General features: G+C 36.0%; 1 protein-coding gene across 18 annotated transcripts in view; it reads left to right on the top strand.

The window, feature by feature from the left end:
* BAZ2B (bromodomain adjacent to zinc finger domain 2B) overlaps nucleotides 1-25,355 on the top strand; it is a 153,230-nt gene that overhangs the window by 41,055 nt on the left and 86,820 nt on the right. For 13 of the 18 annotated variants that reach the window (XM_073241524.1, XM_073241527.1, XM_073241517.1 and 10 more), the window contains exons 3-5: nucleotides 9,868-10,056; nucleotides 14,430-14,597; nucleotides 15,533-15,729. In XM_073241524.1, coding sequence (XP_073097625.1) covers nucleotides 9,868-10,056; nucleotides 14,430-14,597; nucleotides 15,533-15,729 — 554 coding nt within the window. The remainder of the gene's footprint in view (nucleotides 1-9,867; nucleotides 10,057-14,429; nucleotides 14,598-15,532; nucleotides 15,730-25,355) is intronic. The other 5 variants (XM_073241520.1, XM_073241533.1, XM_073241530.1 and 2 more) reach the window with 3 other exon arrangements.

The following is a 25,355-nucleotide window of genomic DNA, read 5'->3' as shown; positions in this document are numbered from 1 at the left end:
ATATTTTTCAAGTGAACCCACGCAATGCAGACCCATGTTGTTCAAGAGTCAACTGTAATGAAGGTGGCTATGCAAAAACAGATCTTTGGTGTAGACAAAACAGCCTTATATTGGAACATGATGCCATCTAGAATTTTCATAGCTAGAGAGGGGAAGTCAAAGTCTGGCTTCAAAGCTTGAAAGGACAGGCTGACTCTCGTTAGGGATTAATGCAGTTTGTGACTTTTAAGTTGAAGCCAGTGCTCATTGACAATTCTGAAAATCCTAGAGCCCTTAAATATTACCTGAAATCTACTTTGCATGTGCTCCAAAAATGGAACCACAGTGCCTGGATGACAGCACATCTGTTATAACATGGTTTTCTGAATAGTTTAAGGCCACTGTTGAGACCTACTGTTCAAAAAAAGGATTTCTTTCAAAATATTACTGCTCATTGAGGATGCACCTGGTCACTCAGAGCTCTGATGGAGATGGACAAGGAAGTCAGTGTAGTTTTCATGGTGGCTAATACCACATTCTACAGCCCGTGGGTCGAGGAGTCACTTTGACTTTCAAGTCTTACTTTTGAAGAAATAAATACCTTTTATAAGGCTATAGCTGCCATAGATGGTGATTCCTCTGGTGAATCTGGGCAGTCAGTTGAAAACCTTCTGGAAAGGATTCACCATTTTAGATGCCACTAAGAACATCTGTGAATCCTGGGAAGAGGTCAAAATATCAGCATTATCAGGAATTGGGAAGAAATTGATTGCAATCCTCATGAATGACTTTGAAGGCTTCAAGGCTTCAGTGGAGGATTGTTGAAATGACAACAAAGGATTTAGAATATTATACAAACTTAGTTGATAAGCAGCAGAATTTGTGAAGATTGGTTCCAATTTTAAAGAAAAGTTCTGTGGACAAACGCTATTAAGCAGAATGACAAACAGCTACAGAGAAATAATTCATGAAAAGAAGAATCTATCAGTGTGGCAGACTTTGTTGTCTTATTTAAAGAAATTACTGCAGGCACCCCAGCTTTCAGCAGCCACAACCCTGCTCAGTCAGCAGTCATCAACATCAAGGCAAGACCTGCTACTAGCAGAAAGATTATGCCTCACTGAAAGCTCAGGGAGTAGAATGTTTTAGCCGTAAAGTGTTTTTAAATTAAGGTCTGTACACTGTTTTTTTAGACATAATGCTATTGCACACTCAGTAGACTGCAACACTGTATAAACGTAAAGTTTGTGTTAACAAGAATCAATACATCCACCTTTACACTTAGCCATTCTGGGTATTTGCCTTTTCAGCCCTTCTGATGCACCCTTGTGATCTAATCTCTGCCTATTCCAAATTTATCTGATACTGTTCTCACTCTGGCCCATTATCTTTTAGCCTCCCTGACCATTCTTATCTTCAGATGCAAAGCATTCTTTCCCAACTCAGGATCTCACACAAGCTCTCTCTGTGTGGAAGATCTTCATAAGGCTGATTCTTTGTCATGCTTTTTCCCAGGTTAAATGCCCTGAGACATTAATTAGAGAATGTCTAGGTAATTGTTCCACTGCTATCTGTTTTTGCACCTAATAATGTTCTCCGTAGTACTCTTCACAATTTATAATTACACTTTTCATGTTGTTTTACTTGTTTGTCCCTTCTACATTTAAAGTGCAGGGAACATATCTGTTTTGTTTTTTTTATCAGTATGTATCCAATCACTGTCTGGCATAAAATGTATGTCCAAGAAAAAATTATTGAAGAAAGCAAGGGAAGGAAAGTTGAACTTGTAGGACTAAAACTTGAAAATTAGACGTGAAGTTATTTCATACTTTTCTAGGCTTTTGCTATGCTTTCCTCTTGTCAAACCAAATGAACTATGCACATTTTGGCTGGGGATGGGCATTAATAGCCATCAGGTAAGGAATCTTACAAGATCAGTTGACATTACAGACAGGCAGTGAATAAATAAAACCCTAAAAGTCCATAGTTATTATTTAATTAGAATTTATTTAAAAGATAACCAGAGCTTAAGTTTACAGTCAGTAAAGAATTATCAACAAAATGAGATAGGCCTATTCTTGAGGATTTGGGGATAAAGCCAAAGTTTGATTTCAGTTTCTTTGAGTATTTATATTATAGTATGAAATATTATAACAGTATTTCCCTTTTTAATTGAGCTGTCTATATTGTAACTATGTATAAATCACAAATAAAGACCCTCAAATGTTCAACTGTTTAGCTTTTTCATCCTTAGTGGGTTTATTTAATGAGGGATTTGATCACAAGCTACCACATATATTTTAAATATTATTTTAACCTGATTTTTATAAGTGGAACTTTGCAGTTCTAATGTAGAATTTTAGCAGTAAATTACTAAAGAAAGATAATGCGCTCAAATCAATTAAGTACTCTTAAAAATAAATCCAGTGTTATGGATTAAATTATACCTTCTCCCCCAAAAAGATACATTGGAGTCCTAACCACCCAGTACCTCAGAGTGTGACCTGTTTGGGGCTAGGGTCCTTACAGAGACAAGATGAGGTTATTAGGGTGAGATCTAGACCAGTATGCATGGTATTCTTATAAAAAGGGGAAATTTGGACACAGAGATAAGCCCAGTTGAAGACCTACCAAGGACACCGGAGGTTGCTAGAAGCTCGGAGAGAAGCATGGAACCAACCCTTAGCACCTTCAGAGGGAACGTGGCCCTGCCAACACCTGGCTTTCAGACTTTTAGCCTCCCAAACTGGAAGACAATAAATTTCTGTTTTTTTTAAAACCATCCAGTTTATGGTACCTTTTTTAGCAGTCTCAGAAAATTAATATACCCAGTATATTTTTCAAAGCTGATTGTAATAATTTTGTTCATTATGGGAGAACTTAGACTTTTTATTTGTTGAACCATAAGTAAAAGAAGCTTTTAGAATTAGTTTTTACAGTTGTTTACTATTCAGTATTAAAATAAAGTATAGCTATATTTGAGTATAAAAATATAGGTAAAGTGCTATATGTTTTTAGCAGTTTACTCTATGAACTCTAAATCCTTTAATTATATCTAACAAAAATGCTTATTTCAAGAGAGGAACTTCTCCTGTCTTTAGGAACAGTCATTTGCCTTAGGACTGATAAACTTCATTTGCTGAACTGAATCAAAAGCGGTTTACCATGTTCAATGTTACAAAATGGCAGCTTGTGTTTCCAGGGTTTCCTAAGCCTTTAATGACTTGTTTTATAATAAAATACTGTTTGAAAGGTAAATAGTAACTTCACATAGATACTGACAGATACCAACTTAACCAAATGATCAAATATCACCAGTACCACAAAGCAACATCACAGACCCCAGATGGTTGCACTGAGAAAGCACATTGGGTATCTTCTCAACAACATGTAGCCTCTTTTTTTTTTTTTTCTCTCTCTAAGGTATCATTGGTATACAATCTTACGACGAGTTCAAATGAGCAACATTGTTGTTTCACCATTCACCCCTATTATCAAGTCCCGCCTCCACCCCATTGCAGTCACTGCCCCTGAGCATAGTAAGGTGCTGCATAGCCTCTTCCTAGCATGGGGAAGCATCAGACAAAGTCACGTTGAGAGACTTTCTCCAAAATACTTTTCAACGTGTCTAGGTCGTGGAAGACGAGACTGAAGAAGTATCATAAACTGGAAAAAATTAAGAAAACATAGCAACCAAATATAATGTGGGATCCTGGATTTGATCTTGCAATGGGAAAATGGCATTAGTGGAAAAACTGATGAGATCTGAATATATTCTTTATTTTAGTTGACTAAAGATAATTTCCTGGTTCTAGAAATTTGTTTTTGTCATGCAAGATGGTAACATAAGGGGAGGTTGGGACTGTAATGTTTTTGCAACTCGCGGGAGTCTAAAATAATCTCAATAAATACTTAAAAATAAAAAAACAGACTTTATTGCCATACCATGCATCTTTCTAAATGTTAAAATATGAAGGTCAACTGACTGAAAAAGTTATGGAAATGCAGGACTATTTGGGGGAAAATGTTTTGTTACCATTAACTATAGATTCTTTTCAGTTCATTAATCAGAGTTCAAGTTTATAGAATTTGTACATTTTCAGTTCCAGAATATTTAAGCATTAGTATATTTAAGAATTTTAACATGTGAGCTGGTAATTTGTTCATTTCTTTAATCTATAGTAATTTTGATGTTCATTTTGGTTAGTTTTGTCAGTTATTAGTGTTAAAGTACTCTCATGTAAGACCTTTTTTCGAAGAAATACCATTTTTGATGATCAGCCGTACTTTGCAGGTTGTATACTGAAAGCTGAATTTGTACCTCTGTAAAATTGCACAGTTTTAAAGCACTGGAGACAAGAATTTGAAGACATGTCACAAGTTTGGGTGGCAATGAAAGACTTAAGGACGTTTCTAGCACACAAAAGGCAGCAGAAGGGAAGTTCTACCACAGTGAACACTGACCTAGATTTTTTACAAGATTAGATGCTTTAGCGTACTTCCTCCTTATGATTATTTTGATGTAAATTGTTATCTGGACTTTTCCTGATTGGTATGAGATTTTTTTTCACTGTTAGTTTAGTTTAAAGGTATTAGTATGGTATTTATACTATTTTGTGCCTTTGGGGGAAAAGAACCCGTATTGTGTTGTGGAATGAAGTTCATTAATAATAAAGACACTTGACACTGGCATTTTGGGTAACTGCTTCTAATCACTTACACATTGGCTAGTAAAATTTTCAAAGCTCTATTAAAAAATACTCAGCTTATTATAATGGAAGTCCAGAACTTAGGCATTATAGATGTATATTAATTTTTATCATGCAAAATGTGTACATTGTTCCCTATCAATTAAAATGGAAACCTAAAAATTGCATTCATAATATTGAAACTATGCTTGAATGTTAATATCTGTTAAAAGAAATGGTGTGGTCTTCTGATAGTAGTTTCGTTTTATGATGTAATTTATCAATTTACAAATATTTTCTCTGAGCAGAGTTTTAAGTTTTAATCAAAAGTTTTTGTGTGGGTGCATCTTCTGATATTAGGTATATTAACACAGAAAAAGTTACTTCTCCAAAAGCAGAACATTCTAATGTCCAGATAATTCTATTTTGTAGTCATAAGGTTAAGAGAGCCTGTTTGACTTGTGTTGCATTTTGTTTCATGTGTTTTGTTCCTTGCTGCCTTTTTTATTAATACAGATATGCTTATTTTATATGTACTTATAGCATTCACAGAGCTGTTACTGGCCTATGATTAAAAATTACCTTATGAGCAGTAGCTTGAAATTCCAAGACAGTTGGAGGCTGCTAAAGAACCACAATGTAATAATCTAAACACCAGCCTTTGCTGTGTAACATAGATTTCAGCTTCTAATTACCCAAAGAGCTTTTGTTAACATTGTGAATGCTTTTTATAATTGGAGCAGAGGAAAAAGTGAGATACGTTTTTAATCATTTAAAGGATGACTCCTGGTTATTGTAGCTTTTGAAAAAAGAGAAAAAAAATTGAAAACTACTATTTTAGAGTTAGCAGGTATCCGAAGTGCTGTTCATGCAACTGATAACAGTTTGTTTTATGCCCTGTTTTGTAGAGAGCAAGAATGATTAAGAAATGGCTCTTTCCTTCATTACCTTGTATCTAGTACTGGTATGATAAAAGGCAGATTGTGAATATTCATGAATGTTCGAAGGAGGTCCAAACTTAACGTGTCTGGGAGGTCAGGAATCAGGGTGGGCAGTGTAATTTTTAGATGGTTAGGAAAGGATAAGATAGGATCAAAAAAGGCAAAAGAAACCAAAAAGCATGTTATATATAAGTGGGAGAGGGGGCATCAGAAGCTTAAGAACTGATGTGACAAAAAAAATCCAACAGTTAAGTACCTATTGTGTTTCAGATTATGCCACGTATGGGGGATACTGAGGTGAATGAGATTCAGTTTTTGCTCTGGAAGAGCTAAAATTCTAGTCTAGAATTCATTTGCATAGAAGTGACACACACTGAGGAAGAAAGCATGAAAAGAAGAGATAGCTGGACAAACTTTTAGGAATTCTTACATTTAGAAAAGAAAATCCGATAAAGCAGAGAACAGTATTATTGAAAGATATAGTTAAGAAGATGATCAAGACCCATGACCTCGAGCTTAAGGATGAACATGGGTTTTAATAAGAAGCAACGCCAGATTATATTGTACAGAGAGGTTAAGAATGAGAAGAGTAGAGCAGAGAGTGGTATCTTGTGATTAGGAAAATTCTAGTAACAAATGGGAAGAGAGGCATAAATACTAAAGATTCTGAGAAGTGGGGAGAAGTAAACATACAAGTGCAAGATTTTCCTTTCAAGGTTAACACAGAAGGGATGGTGATGGGATTGAGAGGGAAGGAGATAAACAGAGTCAAGGAAGTCATAGAAGACCGAGAGGAAGCAGAGGTCATGCTGAGAATTAAGGAAATGGAAATGTGGAAATTATGATTAGGGAGTGATTTAAGAGTTTAAGATCGTGGAGGTGGTAGAATTTTGTGTGATGAAATCCAACATGTCACCTAAATGTAATTAAGGAGGAATAAAGGGCCACATGTGATTTTTAAAAATGTCAGGATGAAGCGTTGGTGAAGTAAGACAGAAGGAAACTAGGAGCTTACTTGCCAACTTTAATGAAGACTCGAGAACTTCCTGTCATAACAAGTCCTTTGGAATCAGTGAACTGATTTCATTCAACAGATATATTGTGTATCTGCTAGGTATGGGACGCTGTTTTAGGTATTTGAGATTTTTGAAATTGAGTATTTAAATTTTTTTTAGCTTGAGTCTCTTTTTTAAAAGATTTTAGAAAAATGATGCTGAAAGTATTGTTACTAAGCCTTCAATGAGAAAACCTTATTTTTTTATATCACCGACTTCTAGATTCTTGCTATAAAGGCAAACTTAGTAATATTATGAAATGTATTTAAAAATTGTTTCCTTTTTGTAGTATAACTTTTTAAATAGCAGAGAAAGTCTCTGTATTTTTGATAATGCATGCTATCATTATAATCATTATAATGTGGTCCTAGTCTTCTTTACTAAATACAAAAGTGAATAGGCCAACAAGGAATAGGGCCCCTAGATTCCATTGTCACTTGGGTGCATTTATTTATCTTCACCAAGATATGCTTTAATTATTTTCACCAAGAATTTTATAAGAAAGAATAAGGAAATAGAGTAAGGTAGCCCCTTTGTAAGGTTGCCACACATTTACATTACTCTGTGTACAGGATTATTTTATTTTCCTATTTAAATCTATGGTGAGTAAAACTCAGATTTTGTTGAAATGTTTTCCTTAGTTCCTTCTTAAATCTTCTAAGGAAAAAAAAACCTTTTTCTTCCTTTTTTTTTTTTTTAATCAAATTGTGTGTAATTGGTTCTCTGCAAAAGTGACCACCTTATGGAGGTATTTCTCATGTTCTCTGCTCATGAGCCCTCAAGGTTTAGCTCACTTCTTCAGAATAATAAAATTAATGTTTCAATTGTGCATCTAAGAATTCTGCTTACTGTTAATTCATTAGCTGTTGTAGAAGTATTTCTGCAAGATTCTGACCCTTTGTAATTTTACCCTGTTCTGAATTCTTACATTTTTTGAAATTTTGAATTTACCCCACAAATTTTTCTGTAGTAAATCACTGCTCCATATATATATATATATATATATATTATATATATATATAATGGACAAATTAAGAATTACTCTTGAAAATACAAATGACAAGTGATTCTAAAATCTCCAAACCGAAATGTTCGCTTCAACTTGATTATCAAGGAAACAGATATAGAAAGAAACGTATCTGATCATAGTATGTTTATGAATAAAACATTTGATTAAGGAAGTTGAATTGATTGGTGAGAACCAGGGATTTTATATGCGATCACATGTGAAAAATATTGGTGCTGAACGTTACAAGCTTGTATTTTAGAGAAACTAGGAAGGTTTTGAGACTTTGCCACCTCCTCATGAAAAAAAAAGTGCCGTCTTCCTGGTGACGTATTACTACCTATTACTAGTTTTTAAATCAGCGATGCTCAGTCACGTGTTCTCTAGCAGCCTGCCCTGTGTTGTTTGGTTCATCTTCAGGGCGATTGTAGTTGGGAACTCTGATGAAACTAAAGTACAAATTCACAGATGTTCTTTTTAGGGTTTGAGAACAAAAACAAGGATTGGCTGACTTAGAAAAGATGCCCAAGTTTGTATCTTGTGCTTGTCCTTCTCCATCACAGTGTCTTTGTAAAGACACTTTGACATCTTCACTCTGAGATCTAGTTATTGCTTTGTTATAGTGGAACTTTGACCCTCATCACAAATTTTTACCTTATAAGCTGATAGAAGATAAACTTGATGCAGTTTATATAAATCTTATTACTTCAATAAAAAATACAGTGTTATCCCATTAAAGAATATAGGGCTTATATTACTCTCTGTGGATACACCCTGACCTTTTTGATGACTTCCTATTGGTTTTCAGGGAATAAAAAGCAGAGAAGAGAGATTTTGTTGGTAACTAAGTAACAACAAAAGTGTATTTATTTTTAACTTAAGTCTTTTAATTTACTTTAAACATTGTGTTAAAATTAATGAAATTGCAAGGAATAGTCAGATCTGATATAAATGAGATAATAAGGAAGCCTTATTCTTTTTTTTATTAAATTTTATTTTTAATATACAATCATGTTGGTTTCAAATATGTAACACAGTGGTTCAACAGTTACCCATATTATTAAATCCTCACCCTCTCCAGTGCCGTCATTGTCTGTCAATGTAGTAAGATGTTACAGAATCATTAATTGTGTTCTTCATGCTCTACTACCATCCCTGTGACCAACTTATATTGTGATTGCAAATTATTGTGCCCCTTTATCCACTTCCCCCTCCTCCAACCCCTCCTTCCTTGGTAACAACTAATCCCTTCCTGTTGTCTATGAGTTTATTTCTATATTGAAGGAAGCCTTCTTATTTTAACACAGAGCACAATACCTTTGACATGGTAAATTCTTGAGATAGCCTGGAATGTGGGGTTTGATAATGCTGTTTTCATACTGTGACAATCAGGAACAAATTGTCTGCGAAATCCCTGCAAAGTATGAAAAATAAATAGTGTTTTGATTGTGTAACATTCTAACCAGGGGCTATAGTACTTAGTACTAGATTCTTTTTAGAGTAAAAGTGGAGATTGAAAAATCACACATATGAACTAAATATGATCTATCAAAAGTTAAAAAAATGATTTTTATATTGATAACCACTCTTGGATGCTTTTAGAAATATCTTACAAATGTTTATTCATTAAATCTTTATGTTTTCTTTTACATTGCTTTATTAGGCTAGAATATAATCCCATTTTGGTATGAACTCTGGTAAGGTTGGATAGAGAACATAGCTTCAGTTCTGGCACATGGGAACTGGGAACTCTTTGCCTAGAGTAGATGATAAATTGTGTAATGACTTGGTGACAGATTTTGTCTGGAGTTATTTCATTGGTTTTCAGCCTTATATTAATAAGACATTTTTATTTTCTTTAAGTAAAAATATATATTAATGTACATGTATTAATAGAAAGATTGCCTCACTTATACAGGCCAACCTACTGCAATTAGTGAAATTATTTACTTAAAACATCATTTTTCAAACTCATATTCAAAGTAAATAAAGTTATGCCATTCATTTAAATTATTTTTAGAGCATGCTTTTAGAAACATCTTATTCTGTAGGGTTTGAAGAGTGGAAATACAAAAGAAAAAATGTAAAATAAAAATTCAATAGATAAGTTATTATAAATTTTAACTGTGAACGCTGAAATCAGATAAATCTCGTCTGTTTGTAAAGTACAACTTTAAGTGTGTTTTTTTCCCTCCCAGGACATTTATTCAGAGCAGCTGGAGATCAGCCGTTTAACCTGTCCACAGTGTCGAGTGCCTTCCCAATGGTCAGCCACCCAGTCTTTGGTCTACATTCAGCCAGCTCAGGGCATTCAGAATTTGGTGGTTTGGGGACACTTGGTACACCCACAGCCTTAGCCGCACATCCCCAACTAGCATCTTTTCCAGGTAAACATCTGTTACAAACAGTGCTCGAGGAAAGGAGGGGAGGCTTGAAAATGTTCAAGCAGTAATTTGTTTATTAAATTGAACGAAAAGCATAGTCTAATGCCTAGTATATTAAAACTCTTGTGCAAGAATTGGCTCGATCCTGTTTATCATATGCAAAAAAACCCTATATTATATGTACTGATGGCAGTGCAGTTAATGAGATACTCAAGTGTTCAGCTTAAGAAACAGGTGTCTGTCTCAGAGCTGAATAGGCCAAGTTTTTCTCTTACTTTTCACTGAAATATAACATGCAGAAAAGTGTACATACTGTAAGTGTAGGGCCTGATGAATTTTTCTCAGCTTGGAGTTTTTAAAAAATTATTTAACTTCTGAGGAAAACTGCAGGCCAATTCTCTATATTTTAATTTTAAGTTCTTAATTCTCTGTACTTTGTAAGGAAGATGAGCTTGGCTCTTAAATTTCTTTCATTTTCCATATTTGATGAAAACAATTATAGATTTGCACCATTTACATGGCAGGAAGACAAGAGTTATCCCAAATTATACAATTATGATTGTGAGAATTTAGTTCAGTAAACACCAATTAAAGCCTAACTTAGACAAACATGCTAAAATTTTTCTTGTTAAATTATTGCAAAAGTCTAAACTTTAATGTGTTTTCAGTAATTAATTTTACTTTAGTAAATTTTAGTCAGGGATGCATGATTTAGTGTTATATAAAATAATTTGGAGATTAGAGCATAATTCTAGAAACAAAGAGGTCTGAATTTAAATCTGGTTTTGGTACTGTGTGAACTTGAATTCTAGAAACAAAGAGGCCTGAATTTAAATCTGGTTTTGGTACCTTGTGAACTTGAACAAATAATCTGACTTCTTAGCCTGTTTTCTCATCTGAAAAATGACGATAATAATAATAATAGCCTGCCTCTTATGGTTCTTGTGAAAATTAAAGGAGATAAGCCATGTTCAGTGCTGAGTGTGGTGTTTGGCATACATAATTAGTACATGGTTGGTAACTATCATTATTAGTTTCTCTTGCCCACTTTGATGGGTAATAAATTGCCAAGTGCTTCTGTAAAAGAAAACAAGTATCTTGTTTGAATTTCATATAGAAGGAAAGGTGGTTAAATGTATATATATTTCAAGTACTTTAATTATTCCTTTAATTCAGTTGTCTGGGGGAGAAGGGAAGGTGGAAAGGGGTAATGCTACTAGAAAGTTAAAGTCTTAAATTAAGTCTTAACATTTCCTTTTAAAACACTAGTAGGAATTATTTCAGTTTCTAGCATGGTTGCTTAGGCAAGATGAGCATTCATTAGGCATTTGCTGACATGTAAGATGGCTAAAAAAAAAAAGCAAAACATAATAGTATTATAGTTACTGGTATCTTAAATTTCTAAAATTGTTTTATCATAGTTTATTATAGTATTGCTTTTGAGCATTTCTAAACCACAGTGTGATTACTATATTATTAAAAGCAAATAACTTCTGCACTGGAATGATGGGTAACTGTGTGAAGATTACTCTTCTGAACTTTAGTAATGTTGATACTTCCACTATATAGAAAAACATTTGAGAACTTCCCTGGCCTACACACACTCACTCATTCATTTATTGTACAAAATTCTTGGAGCATCTACCGTATTCTTTGCCCTAGACCAGGTGCTGAGGAATACTACACTAACATAGTATATGTAATGTGCTTACATTTTTTAAGAGATAGATATGCAGAGAATTACAAGAGTCTTTAGTGGTTAAAGTATAACTATATAAGCATACTTTTTTGAAAAATGAACAGAGACTACTTAGTTTTAGTTAGTTTTAGAGGACTTATTTTTTTAAGTTGTAGATTTGGTATAACAACTTTAAATTCTCTGTAATTGGCTTTATTCAAAAGGGTAACCAAAATGCCAAATTTTTGAAATCATCTATTAAATAAATAAAGACATACAAGGAAGAAATTGCTAGGAATTTTAAGGAAGGAATATTTGTTTTTAAATTTTACATACTTCTAAATTATTCTGCATTTCAGATGATTAGATCAACAGATAATAACTTATTTGACAGCTATTAGTATTTCCATTTTATATTGAAATCATATTTCATGGTAATTTCTTTGAAATTACTTACAATTTTTTGGTTATTGTATTTTTATATTATATTACCTTGAATTTTTGTGAAGTGGCCGGCTCTGTCAAGTTAGAAAAAGTTTTAAATTCTATATCTTCTAGGCTCAATATCCTCTGAAATATTAGAATCTTTCAGTTGAAGATGATTAATGTTGCTACTATGCTGTTACCTCCTTTAATACTTTTAGAAATTCATTATATACTGGTTTATGTGATTATTTTGTACATTTTATATTATTAAAAAGCTACTGTGTGAGTAAATTTTTTTATTGTCTTAAATTTAGAGGATAAGCTAGTCATTTATTTTGTGATACATTAGACTTCTGTAAAGTTTGTAGTCAGCTCTACCATTTTCATCTTTATTTGATTGACCTTATTTGCTTGTTTTCTTATTTGTGGCATCAGCTTATTTATAATGTACACAATTTCCAATTTTTTTTCATCCATATTGTGTACTTATTTAACATTGACACCCTAAAGTACATTTTTGTTTTTTTCTGAGTTTGATTATGTCTAAAATATTTGAATCTTACTACATTTTGATTACATCACTGATTTGTTGGTTATTTATACAGTCTATACATGTAACTAATGTTAATTATAGACTCAATATTAAATAATACAAGTATCTTTGGGAAACCTCAGTCCTTTTTATCAGCTATGTGGAACCTAGTTTTCAAGCCTATAAATAGCAGTAGTTTTCAACTTTGCTGATTCAAGCCAAAACACACAGTTTTTCTTCCTATGTAAATACATTTCTTTCATCTGAACAGTAGATAAATGATTAATGCTTTTGTATGGTTATTCTTGGTTCAGTTCCCATCATTCAGGCAGTTCTAAATATACATTGGTGTCATTTCACTAGCAGTGCCTTCCTATAGTGTAGAAGAATAGCTTTTGCAATTTTCTGCTTATAATGTTTTTTATACCTTGCAGAATAGCAGCTACCATGAACATTTCACTTTTTCTAAAAAATAGATTTTGCTATTAGATAACTTTACATCCTCTTTTTTTTAAATTAAGGTATCATTGATATACAATCTTATGCTCAGGTTTCACATGAGCAACATGGTGGTTACTACATTTCCCCTATTTTCAAGTCCCCACCACATACCCTGTTACAGTCACTGTCCATCAGCGTAGTAAGATTTACATCCTCTTTTTAAAGAAGAGATATTCTGAGAAAGTTTTAAATATTATATAACACCATATACTGACAATACTGAATTTTCCCCATACTATATTACTGGGGTTTTTTTCCCTCTAATTTCCTTGTCGCTGTAACAGTCAATGAAAAATATAACATATGTTTTGGGAGATTAGCCTGAAAGGTATTAACTGATTGGTAGTCTAGCAGGTTAGCCAGTAGGAAAAAATTGTTTCTGAGATTTTAGATGGGGGACTCGGGGCAATACAAGACTCCCCTTTGGATTATTTTCAATCGCTTCTGAATCTTCAACCTTCCTTAAAAAATGTATTCTAAAAAATTTGACTTCTCCCCTTTTCTAAAAATTTTAACTAAGAGCCACTATTTGAACATTGAAGTTGCATTTGATAACTTTTAACCATTTAGTTATTTTCTGTTGACCAAACAGTCAGTGTTCTCTGTAATTTATGAGAGGAGTTATAAACAAAGTTCAAGCTTTCTTCATTAACTTTAAGGGGAGAAACTTTATAAATCTTTTATACTTCAATACAACTTACTTATTTTGGAAATCTTTGAGCACTCTTCATTTCTTAGACCAAAAAAGAAGGCTCACTGGTTTTGCTATCCTTGTTTTCTTTGAGTATAGAGTGTTTTTTTCATAAATACATTTGAGGTATACTTTGTTACAGTAGTTTTTGTATTATTTAAACCACATGATTTATCAGGGTCAGGTTTATATTTGTACAAAATTTGAGGAAATTTTTAGCATAGGTTGTACACGATAACCTTAAATTCTAAGGTTTTAAAATAGGTTAGTCTAAAATACTTAGGTTTCTTTACCAATTAAAAAAAACTTTTATAAGTCATTAAAAAGTCAAATAGTTCTTTAGTATCCCTGGTTTCCCATTATATTTTTAAAACCATAGACTATCTTTGTTCTTCATAATCCTGAACTCAGGGAAGTTGCTAAGTGAAGATCTTTGGATACTGTCTTTAATCTTGAAAAAAATTTCAAGGTTAAAATATAAAAAGCATTGTTACATTAAAAAGGAAGTTAATTCAGGTATTTTTGTATGTTTGTTGTTTTGTTTTGAGGTGCAGAATGGTGGCGAACCACAGATGTTCATACTCGCCCAGGGGCAGCCTTCTTTCCGCCGTTACTGGGGATTCCACCGCTGTTTGCTCCTCCAGCCCAGAATCATGATTCTTCTTCATTCCATTCAAGGACTTCAGGAAAAAGTAATCGAAATGGTCCTGAAAAAGGTATCCATGTTAAACTTAAGTTCCATAAATCCTCCACTCCAATACCTATTTTCAGTAGAGTTCAAGTTTAATGACATTTATGTGGCATTTTGCTAGACACTTTACATTGTCTTGCTTAATCCTTATAGTAACTCCTTGAGATTGGAAGTATTCTCCTTTTGCAGTCAAGCTTAAATAAGTTATTCAAGGATATACTGCTCACATGTTGATAGGGCATAGTCAGGATTTGAATCCCGGTCTTCAGCTCCACTGCTTTTTCTTCTGTGTGTCATTACCTCCTTTATGTAACCCAATATAATGTACTACTTCTATAATTAAGTAGTAAAGTCATTAAAACTAATACACTAGTATTCCTTGTATCTTTTAAATGATCATTAATATTTCTGTAGTTGGTAACATGTTCGAACATCATTTGCAAATTATAATAGCATTTAGATGATTTATTATCATCTTTCTATTCACTTGAGTAAGCATTTTGGGGAGTTTGCTCCAATAGGGGGGATATTTGCATTTAATGATCTCCCGAAACTTTTTTTTAATTGAAGTGAAATTCACATAACTCTAAAATTAGCCATTTTAAAGTGAACAATTCAGGGGTATTTAATCCATTCACAATGTTGTATAATCTACACCTCTATCTAGTTTCAAAACATTTCCATCATCTCAAAAGGAAACCCCATACCCATTAAGTGCTTTCTCCCCATTCTTCCTTCTCCCAGACCCTGTAACTAATAGCTTGTGCTCTTTCTCTGTGGATTTAACTGTCATGAATATCTCATTTAGATGGAATCATACAGTAGGTGACCTTTTGTATCTGGCCTCTTTCATTTAGCATAATGCTTTCAAGAGTCGTCATCCACATTGTAGTATGTATCACTATTTCATTCCTTTTTGTGGATGAATGTAGTATAAACATATTTATTTTTATTTTCAAGGTGTAAATGGGTCAATTAATGGAAACAGTACATCATCTGTAACTGTTGGTATCAACACATCTGTACTGTCCACTGCTGCTTCAAGTTCAGTGGGACAAACAAAAAGTATAAGCTCAGGTGGAGGAAATCGAAAATGTAATCAAGAGCAAAACAAAAACCAGCCTTTGGATGCTAGAGCTGACAAAATCAAAGACAAGGTAAGTTGTTCTTCGAAGGTCAAGTGTATAATATATCTATATATGTCAAACCACCTGAATCTAATGGTATAATTTCTTATGAAGTACCAACTCCAGTTTTTACAGATGAATATTTTACGGTATACTAATATTATGTATCTCAGAAAATTAAAAGTGTCAGCATCAGTATAAATAATACAAATAGTAGTAGTAGCTAAGATTTATTGAGAACTTAATACATACCAGCTATGCTCCAATTGCTTTGCATGTAATACCTGTTCCAGTCCTCCTTGTGCCCCTAAAGAGGGAGGTACTATTATTACAAATGGGGAAACAGAGCCACAGAATAATAGGCCATTTGAAGTCAGGAAGGCTGACTTAAGAGCCCGTGTTTTAGAAAAACAAAAAAATCTTTTATTATGGAAAGTTACAAATACACAAAGTGGGCAGAACAGCATAATAATCCTGATTACCATTATTCAGTTTCAGCAGTTCTCACCTCGTGGTCAGTTTCATTACTTTATATCCCCAACTGTTCTGGTTATCAAGTTAATGCCTCAGCTCTGAATTCACGCCTTTCTTCTTTGCCAGTTGGTGCAGTGTCATACCTTGTCAGTAGGGGGTCCTGGATGAACGCTGGTAGAGGAAGGGGAGTCCGTTCCTGGGACCAGCATTTCCTTCTTGCTCTTATGCTGTGGGTGCCAGAGGGGTGGCTTCTGCTCCAGCTGGCAGCTTCTGTGGTGGTAGTGGGCACTGCCTGGGGAGTCCCACTGGCATGCCAGCAGGCAGCTTATGAGTAAGTTCTGCTGAAATGCCAGCGATTGCCTTCCGAGCTAATTTCGCGGGCACTATGGCCAGCAGTGCTAGCAGGTTTCTCCGGGACTCCGGAGACAGTGTTTCCCGTGTGCTGGCCTCACCTGTGACACCGCAGTGAGCTTCTTGGCCATCCAGCGGGCAACAGCCACATCCTTTCCAGGGAAGTCTGAAGCTCAGCCTTGGGAGGATGCGGGGTTGGAGGAGAGAGTCCCCCTTCCAAGTTTATTTTGGTACTCTACCTCAGCCCTGTAGGAAGTGGCTGTCCCCTACATCTGCTCTTCCAGTTTTCTTTGCAAGTCTCTTTAGCCCTTTTAGTAATTCATATTCTGTTACTGGTTAGTAATTCTTTATGATAGTATTTCCCTATTCAGATTGTTAATTTGGTTTCTGCCTCCTGACCAGACGCCGTATGCTATGGAAGTGGTATCAGGAGTAGAGTGAGTGTGTAGGTCCACACATGGTAAATTCACCCCAATATTCTGTCACTCTACGACTTTGGATTTCCTCTTCCACAGCATGTTAGAGAAGCTATGACATTTCAACTTAATTAAATGTAGGCCACGACTGAGTCCAGGTCTCACACATCCAGCCAGGTAAGCTGAGATACCTCCAGCTATATGAACTAACACATATTCAGAATTTCTAGTAAGTGTACCCATGTCAGTGAATTGGGTCTGCTCCCATTGGTAATTTCTTCTTGAATGTGAGGTCTTGGTTTATTCTGTTAAATCCTTAGCATCAACTGCAAACATTTTGGAAACAAAAATAATAAATAGGGCAATGTTTCCACATCTACATTTTATAAAAACCACTTTCTGGGACTGGTTTTCTAGCAGAAGAGAGTCAAAAGTCTGTGATCCTGCACACATCCCTTCCCCACCATCTGTGCTATATTAGAAATGAGGCTTCCAACACACCATTGCAAGGAAGGCAAGATATGGGCAGCCACTGGCTGCAGATAGACTTGATCTGAACTTTAAATCTGAACAGCATGCCTACCAGGCTCCCATTTTTAATCCTAAGGAGATATTTTATCAAAGAATTCATTTGTCCTTTTTCAATACAGCATCAAGGTCCATTTATTTTCCAGGATCAACCGAAGAAATAAAGATTTCTGTCCTTTGCCCCAGCATATTTCATAGAAATATTCCTCTACATATTTCAGTTCCCTTCCCAGCAGAAGATAATCTTTTCCAGAATACAGCAAGACAAATGAGGGCCTGGAAGAAGGGCATGTGGTAAAGCCAAGAAGGCTAACAGCACCCATCACAGAAATTCAAAAAGGACTGTACTTAGTCTCCAAGACAAGTATTTCCTTGCCTCTTCAAGCCACTAAGCACCTGGACAAATGCGATAAAAGACACTTACTTGTTTCTGTCCAAGGACATGAGTTTCCAGGTAATGCTGTGGCTCCCAACTGCTCTTCACTCTCCCTTCTGTGTTTTCACGGGCATCCCAGTGGCATGAGCACCAAGGTGCCGTCTCTGCGCTGCTGCCGGCTTCTCAGTGTGCCAGTCACTGACTGCACCACCACCCATTCCTGACTCCTGTAGTATTTTGAGGCAAATCCCAGACAGCACGTCACTGTATATATTTCTTTATGTATTTCTAAAAGTTAAGCATCCATGTTATTAAACCTTATACCACCGTACCTCTTAGAAATAGTGCTAAAAGCTAGTAAAATCTAAAACCTCCAGCGCCTCTACAAGGTACAAGGCATCGAGCAAGACTTGGGAGGCACGATGTCAAAACAGACTCTGTCCTTAGTTCTAATAAGGAATCGGCATCAGCATTTCTGAACAGAATCAGTCCTGTTCAGATACAAGGTATTGGGAGTAGCATGTAGTACGGATCTACAGAGGCAGTCTCTTCAGTGATGTGGGGAGATTCTGAGGTGCCACAGTGGTGTCTACAGAGATCTGCATAGAAGTAACGCTGGGGAGAGATTGGCTTTCAAAGTGAGGGATATTAGAGCTTAATTTTTCAGAAGAAGAGCATCTTTGGATAGTACATGGTCTGGCATGAATTTGTGGTTAGAAGGTTGTTGAAGTAAAATGGAGTTGAAGGGCATTGGCACTAAAGAAGAAATACTGTACTTTTTTACCCAGTGTCTTTCAGTTTTAAAAGCTTTTTAAAAATTGCTTCATTAGAAATGGACAACTTCCTAGAAAAATAGAACCTCCCAAGACTGACCAAGGAAGAACAACCCGATTACAAGCAAAGAAATTGAAACGGTAATCAAAAAACTACCCAAGAACAAAACCCCGGGGCTGGACGGATTTACCTCGGAATTTTATCAGACACACAGAGAAGACATAATACCCATTCTACTTAAAGTTTTCCAAAAAATAGAAGAGGAGGAAATACTCCCAAACTCATTCTATGAAGCCAACATCACCCTAATACCAAAATCAGGCAAAGACCCCACCAAAAAAGAAAATTACAGACCAATATCCCTGATGAATGTAGATGCAAAAATACTCAATAAAATATTAGCAAACAGAATTCAACAGTATATCAAAAGGATCATACACCATGACCAAGTGGGATTCATCCCAGGGATGCAAGGATGGTACAACATTCGAAAATCCATCAACATCCACCACATCAACAAAAAGAAAGACAAAAACCACATGATCATCTCCATAGATGCTGAAAAAGCATTTGACAAAATTCAACATCCATTCATGATAAAAACTCTCAGCAAAATGGGAATAGAGGGCAAGTACCTCAACATAATAAAGGCCATATATGATAAACCCACAGCCAGCATTATACTGAACAGCGAGAAGCTGAAAGCATTTCCACTGAGATCGGGAACCAGACAGGGATGCCCACTCTCCCCACTGTTATTTAACATAGTACTGCAGGTCCTAGCCACAGCAATCAGACAAAACAAAGAAATACAAGGAATCCAGATTGGTAAAGAAGAGGTCAAACTGTCACTATTTGCAGATGACATGATATTGTACATAAAAAACCCTAAAGACTCCACTCCAAAACTACGAGAACTGATATCGTAATACAGCAAAGTTGCAGGATACAAAATTAACACACAGAAATCTGTAGCTTTCCTATACACTAACAATGAACCAATAGAAAGAGAAATCAGGAAAACAATTCCATTCACAAGTGCATCAAAAAGAATAAAATACCTAGGAATAAACCTAACCAAAGAAGTGAAAGACCTATACCCTGAAAACTATAAGTCACTCTTAAGAGAAATTAATGGGAACACTAATAAATGGAAACTCATCCCATGCTCATGGCTAGGAAGAATTAGTATCATCAAAATGGCCATCCTGCCCAAAGCAATATACAGATTTGATGCAAACCCTATCAAATTACCAGCAGCATTCTTCAATGAACTGGAACAAATAATTCAAAAATTCATATGGAAACACCAAAGACCCCAAATAGCCAAAGCAATTCTGAGAAAGAAGAATAAAGTAGGGGGGATCTCACTCCCCAACTTCATGCTCTACTACAAAGCCATAGTAATCAAGACAATTTGGTACTGGCACAAGAACAGAGCCACAGACCAGTAGAACAGATTAGAGACTCCAGACATTAACCCAAACATATATGGTCAATTAATATTTGATAAAGGAGCCATGGACATACAATGGCAAAATGACAGTCTCTTCAACAGATGGTGCTGGCAAAACTGGACAGCTACATGTAGGAGAATGAAACTGGACCATTGTCTAACCCCATACACAAAAGTAAATTCAAAATGGATCAAAGACCTGAATGTAAGTCATGAAACCATAAAACTCTTAGAAAAAAACATAGGCAAAAACCTCTTAGACATAAACATGAGTGACCTCTTCTTGAACATATCTCCCCGGGCAAGGAAAACAACAGCAAAAATGAACAAGTGGGACTATATTAAGCTGAAAAACTTCTGTACAGCAAAAGACACCATCAATAGAACAAAAAGAAACCCTACAGTATGGGAGAATATATTTGTGAATGACAGATCCGATAAAGGCTTGACGTCCAGAATATATAAAGAGCTCACACGCCTCAACAAACAAAAAACAAATAACCCAATTAAAAAATGGGCAGAGGAACTGAACAGACAGTTCTCCAAAAAAGAAATACAGATGGCCAATAGACACATGAAAAGATGCTCCACATTGCTAATTATCAGAGAAATGCAAATTAAAACTACAATGAGGTATCACCTCACACCAGTAAGGATGGCTACCATCCAAAAGACAAGCAACAACAAATGTTGGCGAGGCTGTGGAGAAAGGGGAACCCTCCTACACTGCTGGTGGGAATGTAAATTAGTTCAACCATTGTGGAAAGCAATATGGAGGTTCATCAAAATGCTCAAAACAGACCTACCATTTGACCCAAGAATTCCACTCCTAGGAATTTACCCTAAGAACGCAGCAATCAAGTTTGAGAAAGACAGATGCACCCCTATGTTTATTGCAGCACTGTTTACAATAGCCAAGAATTGGAAGCAACCTAAATGTCCATCGGTAGATGAATGGATAAAGAAGATGTGGTACATATACACAATGGAATACTACTCAGCCATAAAAAGAGGGAAAATCCTACCATTTGCAGCAACATGGATGGAGCTGGAGAGTATTATGCTCAGTGAAATAAGCCAAGCGGAGAAAGAGAAATACCAAATGATTTCACTCATCTGTGGAGTATAAGAACAAAGGAAAAACTGAAGGAACAAAACAGCAGTGGAATTACAGAACCCAAAAATGGACTAACAGTTCCTGTGTGGTGACCTCCAATGAGTTCTACACAATGGTATAAAGGGCACATCAAAGTGTGGACAAAGTGTCTGTTTGTGTTTATACAGAGGATCACAGCCTAATTTGGCTACCCTGAAAATGAACTTAGATAGGATATGAAGAAGAACTTCCAACATCAGCACTCTGGAAGACTCATACCAGAAGATGATCATCAAAAAACCTCAACAAAGATCCAGGCAATGCTGCAGTTGTAACTGCATCCATCCCACCCGTTCCCTGGACTTGCCATTGGAATGAAGAAGGAGATATCTAAGCTGGCCTGTGCTTTCAGTAAAACAACAAATTTGACTGGATCTATACTGTTGGAACTCAACCAAGAATTAGGAGAAGTGCAAGTTATAGCACTCCAAAATCTTACAACTACAGACTATCTACTGTTAAAAGAACATATGGGATGTGAACAGATCCCAGAAATGGGTTGCTTTAATTTGTCTGATTTCTCTCAGACTGTTCAAGTACAGTTGGACAATATCCATCATATCATAGACAAATTTTCACAAATGCCTAGGGTGCCTAACTGGTTTTCTTGGCTTCATTGGAGATGGATGCTAATTATAGATCTGCTTTGGTTATGTAGCTGTATTCCTATTATGTTAATGTGTGTGCGCAATTTAATTAGTAGTTTAAAACCTATACATGCTTAAGTTACTCTACAAGAAGATATGTCAAAGAAATTTAAAAAAAATTGCTTCATTAGCCCCTTTCATGTGTACTTTGAAAAAATATTCCTCAGCTAATTTTAATAATCTCTCCTGGGGGTTACTTATCTCAGTAGTGCTCACTGAAAATCATTGATTAAGTGCAATTCACTCATATAGTCTGTATATATATTTAGAATGAATACAGATATTTTTTAATTAAACAATTAAATAACCACCACTAAAATACACTACATACAGCCTGTTGAAAAAAACAGAACAATTCAAGGTTGAATAAGTTCCACTCCTGCTGCTATACAAGTTATTATTACCACAGCAGCCAGAACCATTTATTTTTAAAGCATAAGTGATTTTTTGTGGTTTTAAAACACCGTGTGTTATCACTCCCTCCAACAGTTTTCTACCCACTCAGAATAAAGTCCTTGCCATGGCCTACAAGACGCTGTGTGTTCTGATTCCCCACCAGTCCACACAGCCTTCCTTCCTTCGGCTCTGTCCCTGGATCCCTGTGCTGTAGCTGGTCCAGCTGAGTTCTCCTCTTTGAACATACCAGCCTTGTTTTCAGCTCATGGCTTTGCCTTTGCTGTTGCACCTGTCTTGAAAGGCTCTTCTGTGTGTATATGACTGGCTCTCACCCTCCATTTAGGTCTCAGCCCAGGGAGGTCCACCTGGTAACTGCATCTCAATCTTCATCCCACCAACAATGCACATTATCTAATTACTCTGTTTTAGTCATGGTGTTCATCACTAAAAACACTTACTTATATTGTTTATTGAGCTTCTCCCTGTTCCCACTAGGGCAGAGTTGCTATCCGCTTGTCACACCCTTGTGTCCCCAGAGACTAGAGCAACTATGCCTGGTACATAATAGCCTTGAACTCATATTTGTTTTGTTATTGAAAGTGGTCTACAGTGAAATGAAAGTTCGGGAGAGGGTTCTGAAATGCTTTTCCCAGATTGGATGGGGGAGCGGGGGGATTAATAAGCTCTTCCTGGATCATTTTTTTAATGAAGCTAAATTTATTTTAAAAATCTTTAAATGACAGAAAAGGGATATACCTAATTGTGTGTGAATACAAAAAGAACTACATACACCACACACTGACACACATACCAGTATCGACTAAGGAGATGAAATTGGTGATATCAAAACTCATTTTTCTCTTTTTCTCTAATACTGTTTCTGGACCCCCAGATCCAGATTTGTGTGCCCAGTGCACAGTAAGCCAATCTCTGAGTCACATGTTTAAAGCAGAGAAAGCTTTCTCTTAGATGGGCAGCCCAAAGACAATGCAGGGGACCTTTCCAGAATCTGCCTTACCCGATGTGGGCCGAGGGACAGGTTATATGCTACCGGCAAAAGGCTATGGCACTTACAGCAGAAACTGGAAGGGCTTTGAAGCTTCTCAGAACCAATCTCATCTTCCTGGTGCCCTGGAGGGGTCCTGGTATGGTACCTATTGACTCTACTTCTGGTATCAGCTCTGCAACATAGATATTATCAACCAACATCTGCTCTGCCCTGTTTCCAGCTTCAGGAAAGAGGACAAAGGACAAGATGAGGTTAAGGATCCCTGCAAGGCGTGCAGGGTGTGGGGTGACTGTGGAGGGAGAGCCTGGTGAAGGTGCAAGGAGTAAAGAACTATGTGTCCGGGTTCCATACCTGGATGTCTCTGCTCACATGCAGTGAATTTTTCTGATGGGGATTAAATTTGTTACCTTAACAAAAGCACACTCTTTGCACTCCATCAGAGAATCCTCTGCAAAGACCGCCTGCATGAGAATCACATTCAGTGCTTGAGTGTGGATACTTCTGCCCGTTTGGAATTGGAATGTGCTGATTGCAGCAGGTTCTGCAAGTGAATATTATGCCTGAAAGTTTAGAACCTGCACTACTACACCAATTCTGGAGTGCAGGCCTCATTTCTCATGGCCTCTTTAAAAAAATACTTACACAGATTACTTGAGCATTGAAATGGTTTATTTTTCCCTGCTGAATCACTGCAGCTCCTTTCTTAGCCCCTACAAAAATCAAAAGTGGTAACTTCAGTTCAGATTCCTTGATTTTTATAGTCTTGCTATACGTGGAGAGAAACCCACAGCAGATTGGGGGTGCAAAGAAAGAGCTGTTTCTCTGCCAAATAAATGGTAGGCTTAATATTGCCATAGTACTGCTCTTTCCTTTTAGTCTCCACTTGGTCTTCCTCATCTGGATTCGCACACTACTCCAAGTTCAGCTCCGAATCACTTTCTGATTTAAAATGTGAGGGAAGGAGATAGCTCAGGGAATGATGATACCTGTGAGGGGGCTTACTGAGGGGTGTGTCTCTGGAGGCAGCCTCGCATTGCTGGTTCGGAGCAGTTAACCTGGAGTACGGCTGCAGGCAGGTAGCACGAGTGACTCTCCTCACTCATATGCGTTTTATTTGATTTAAATCGAATTTCAGAAGGCACAGAGGAAGGAGTATAGATTTGCAGTCAGTAACTACGGCTTCAACCTGAACTTCCTGGCAGAGAGGTGTATTACTGTCTTTCATTCCCTAATCCCAGTAGTCACGAAAAGCTGTATTTACAGTAAGACCATAATTTTAGTAATTCGATGTTTTTATTGCTTTTTCTGTATTTTCTAATTTATGCTGTTGAAATGTTTCAAAGTAACTTCAGACTGTACTCATTGTTGTTGCTCTACCATTTCAACGTTCTCTTTTTCAGTCTCCCTTTTAGCAGAGTTTTAACTTTTCCATTGTTATATAGTTATTAAGTATAATTCATCTCATGATTTTTCCTCTTTTTGCCACCATTGTGTGTTATTTAAACACAAAACTTTCCTTTTATGTGTCCTAATATCACTTCCTACCAGCTTTGGATTTTCTTTTTCCCATAGAGTCTTAAATGTTCTTTCTCCCATAGAGTCTTCTCGCAAGATTTTTCTGTCTCTTCTGGTGTGAAATATAAAAAATTAAATTCCTTGACCCTAACTAAAGCAGCCCTCTAAGTCTTTTGCTGCCTATTCTATATTCTTTACAGCACTTACTATTGTATGGAATTACTTGCTTTTATATTAGTCATCTGTCTGCTCTCCCACCCAAAACACCACTGCAAGGCTCTCAGTGTCCTGGTGGAAAGGACACTGTCTTAAACAACATCTTTGTCCTGCAGCTGGGAAGGTGTGTTTGGCATGTTATATATATATATAAATATTTGGCTACTGACTCATGATCTGAATAAAGAAAGGAGACTAAAACTAAATATAAAACTTCAGTGTATGTAACCCTTATTGTGATTGGAATTATAATTTTGTAAATTGCTCTTTAGTTTGTCATATATTGTGAAGCATGGCAGTGACATATATGAGTAGATCTATGTATATACTGTATTGATTTTT

Source organism: Manis javanica, chromosome 7, assembly GCF_040802235.1.
Source record: "Manis javanica isolate MJ-LG chromosome 7, MJ_LKY, whole genome shotgun sequence".
In the NCBI taxonomy this organism is placed as follows: domain Eukaryota; kingdom Metazoa; phylum Chordata; class Mammalia; order Pholidota; family Manidae; genus Manis; species Manis javanica.
This window is presented reverse-complemented; position numbering and strand designations above follow the sequence as displayed.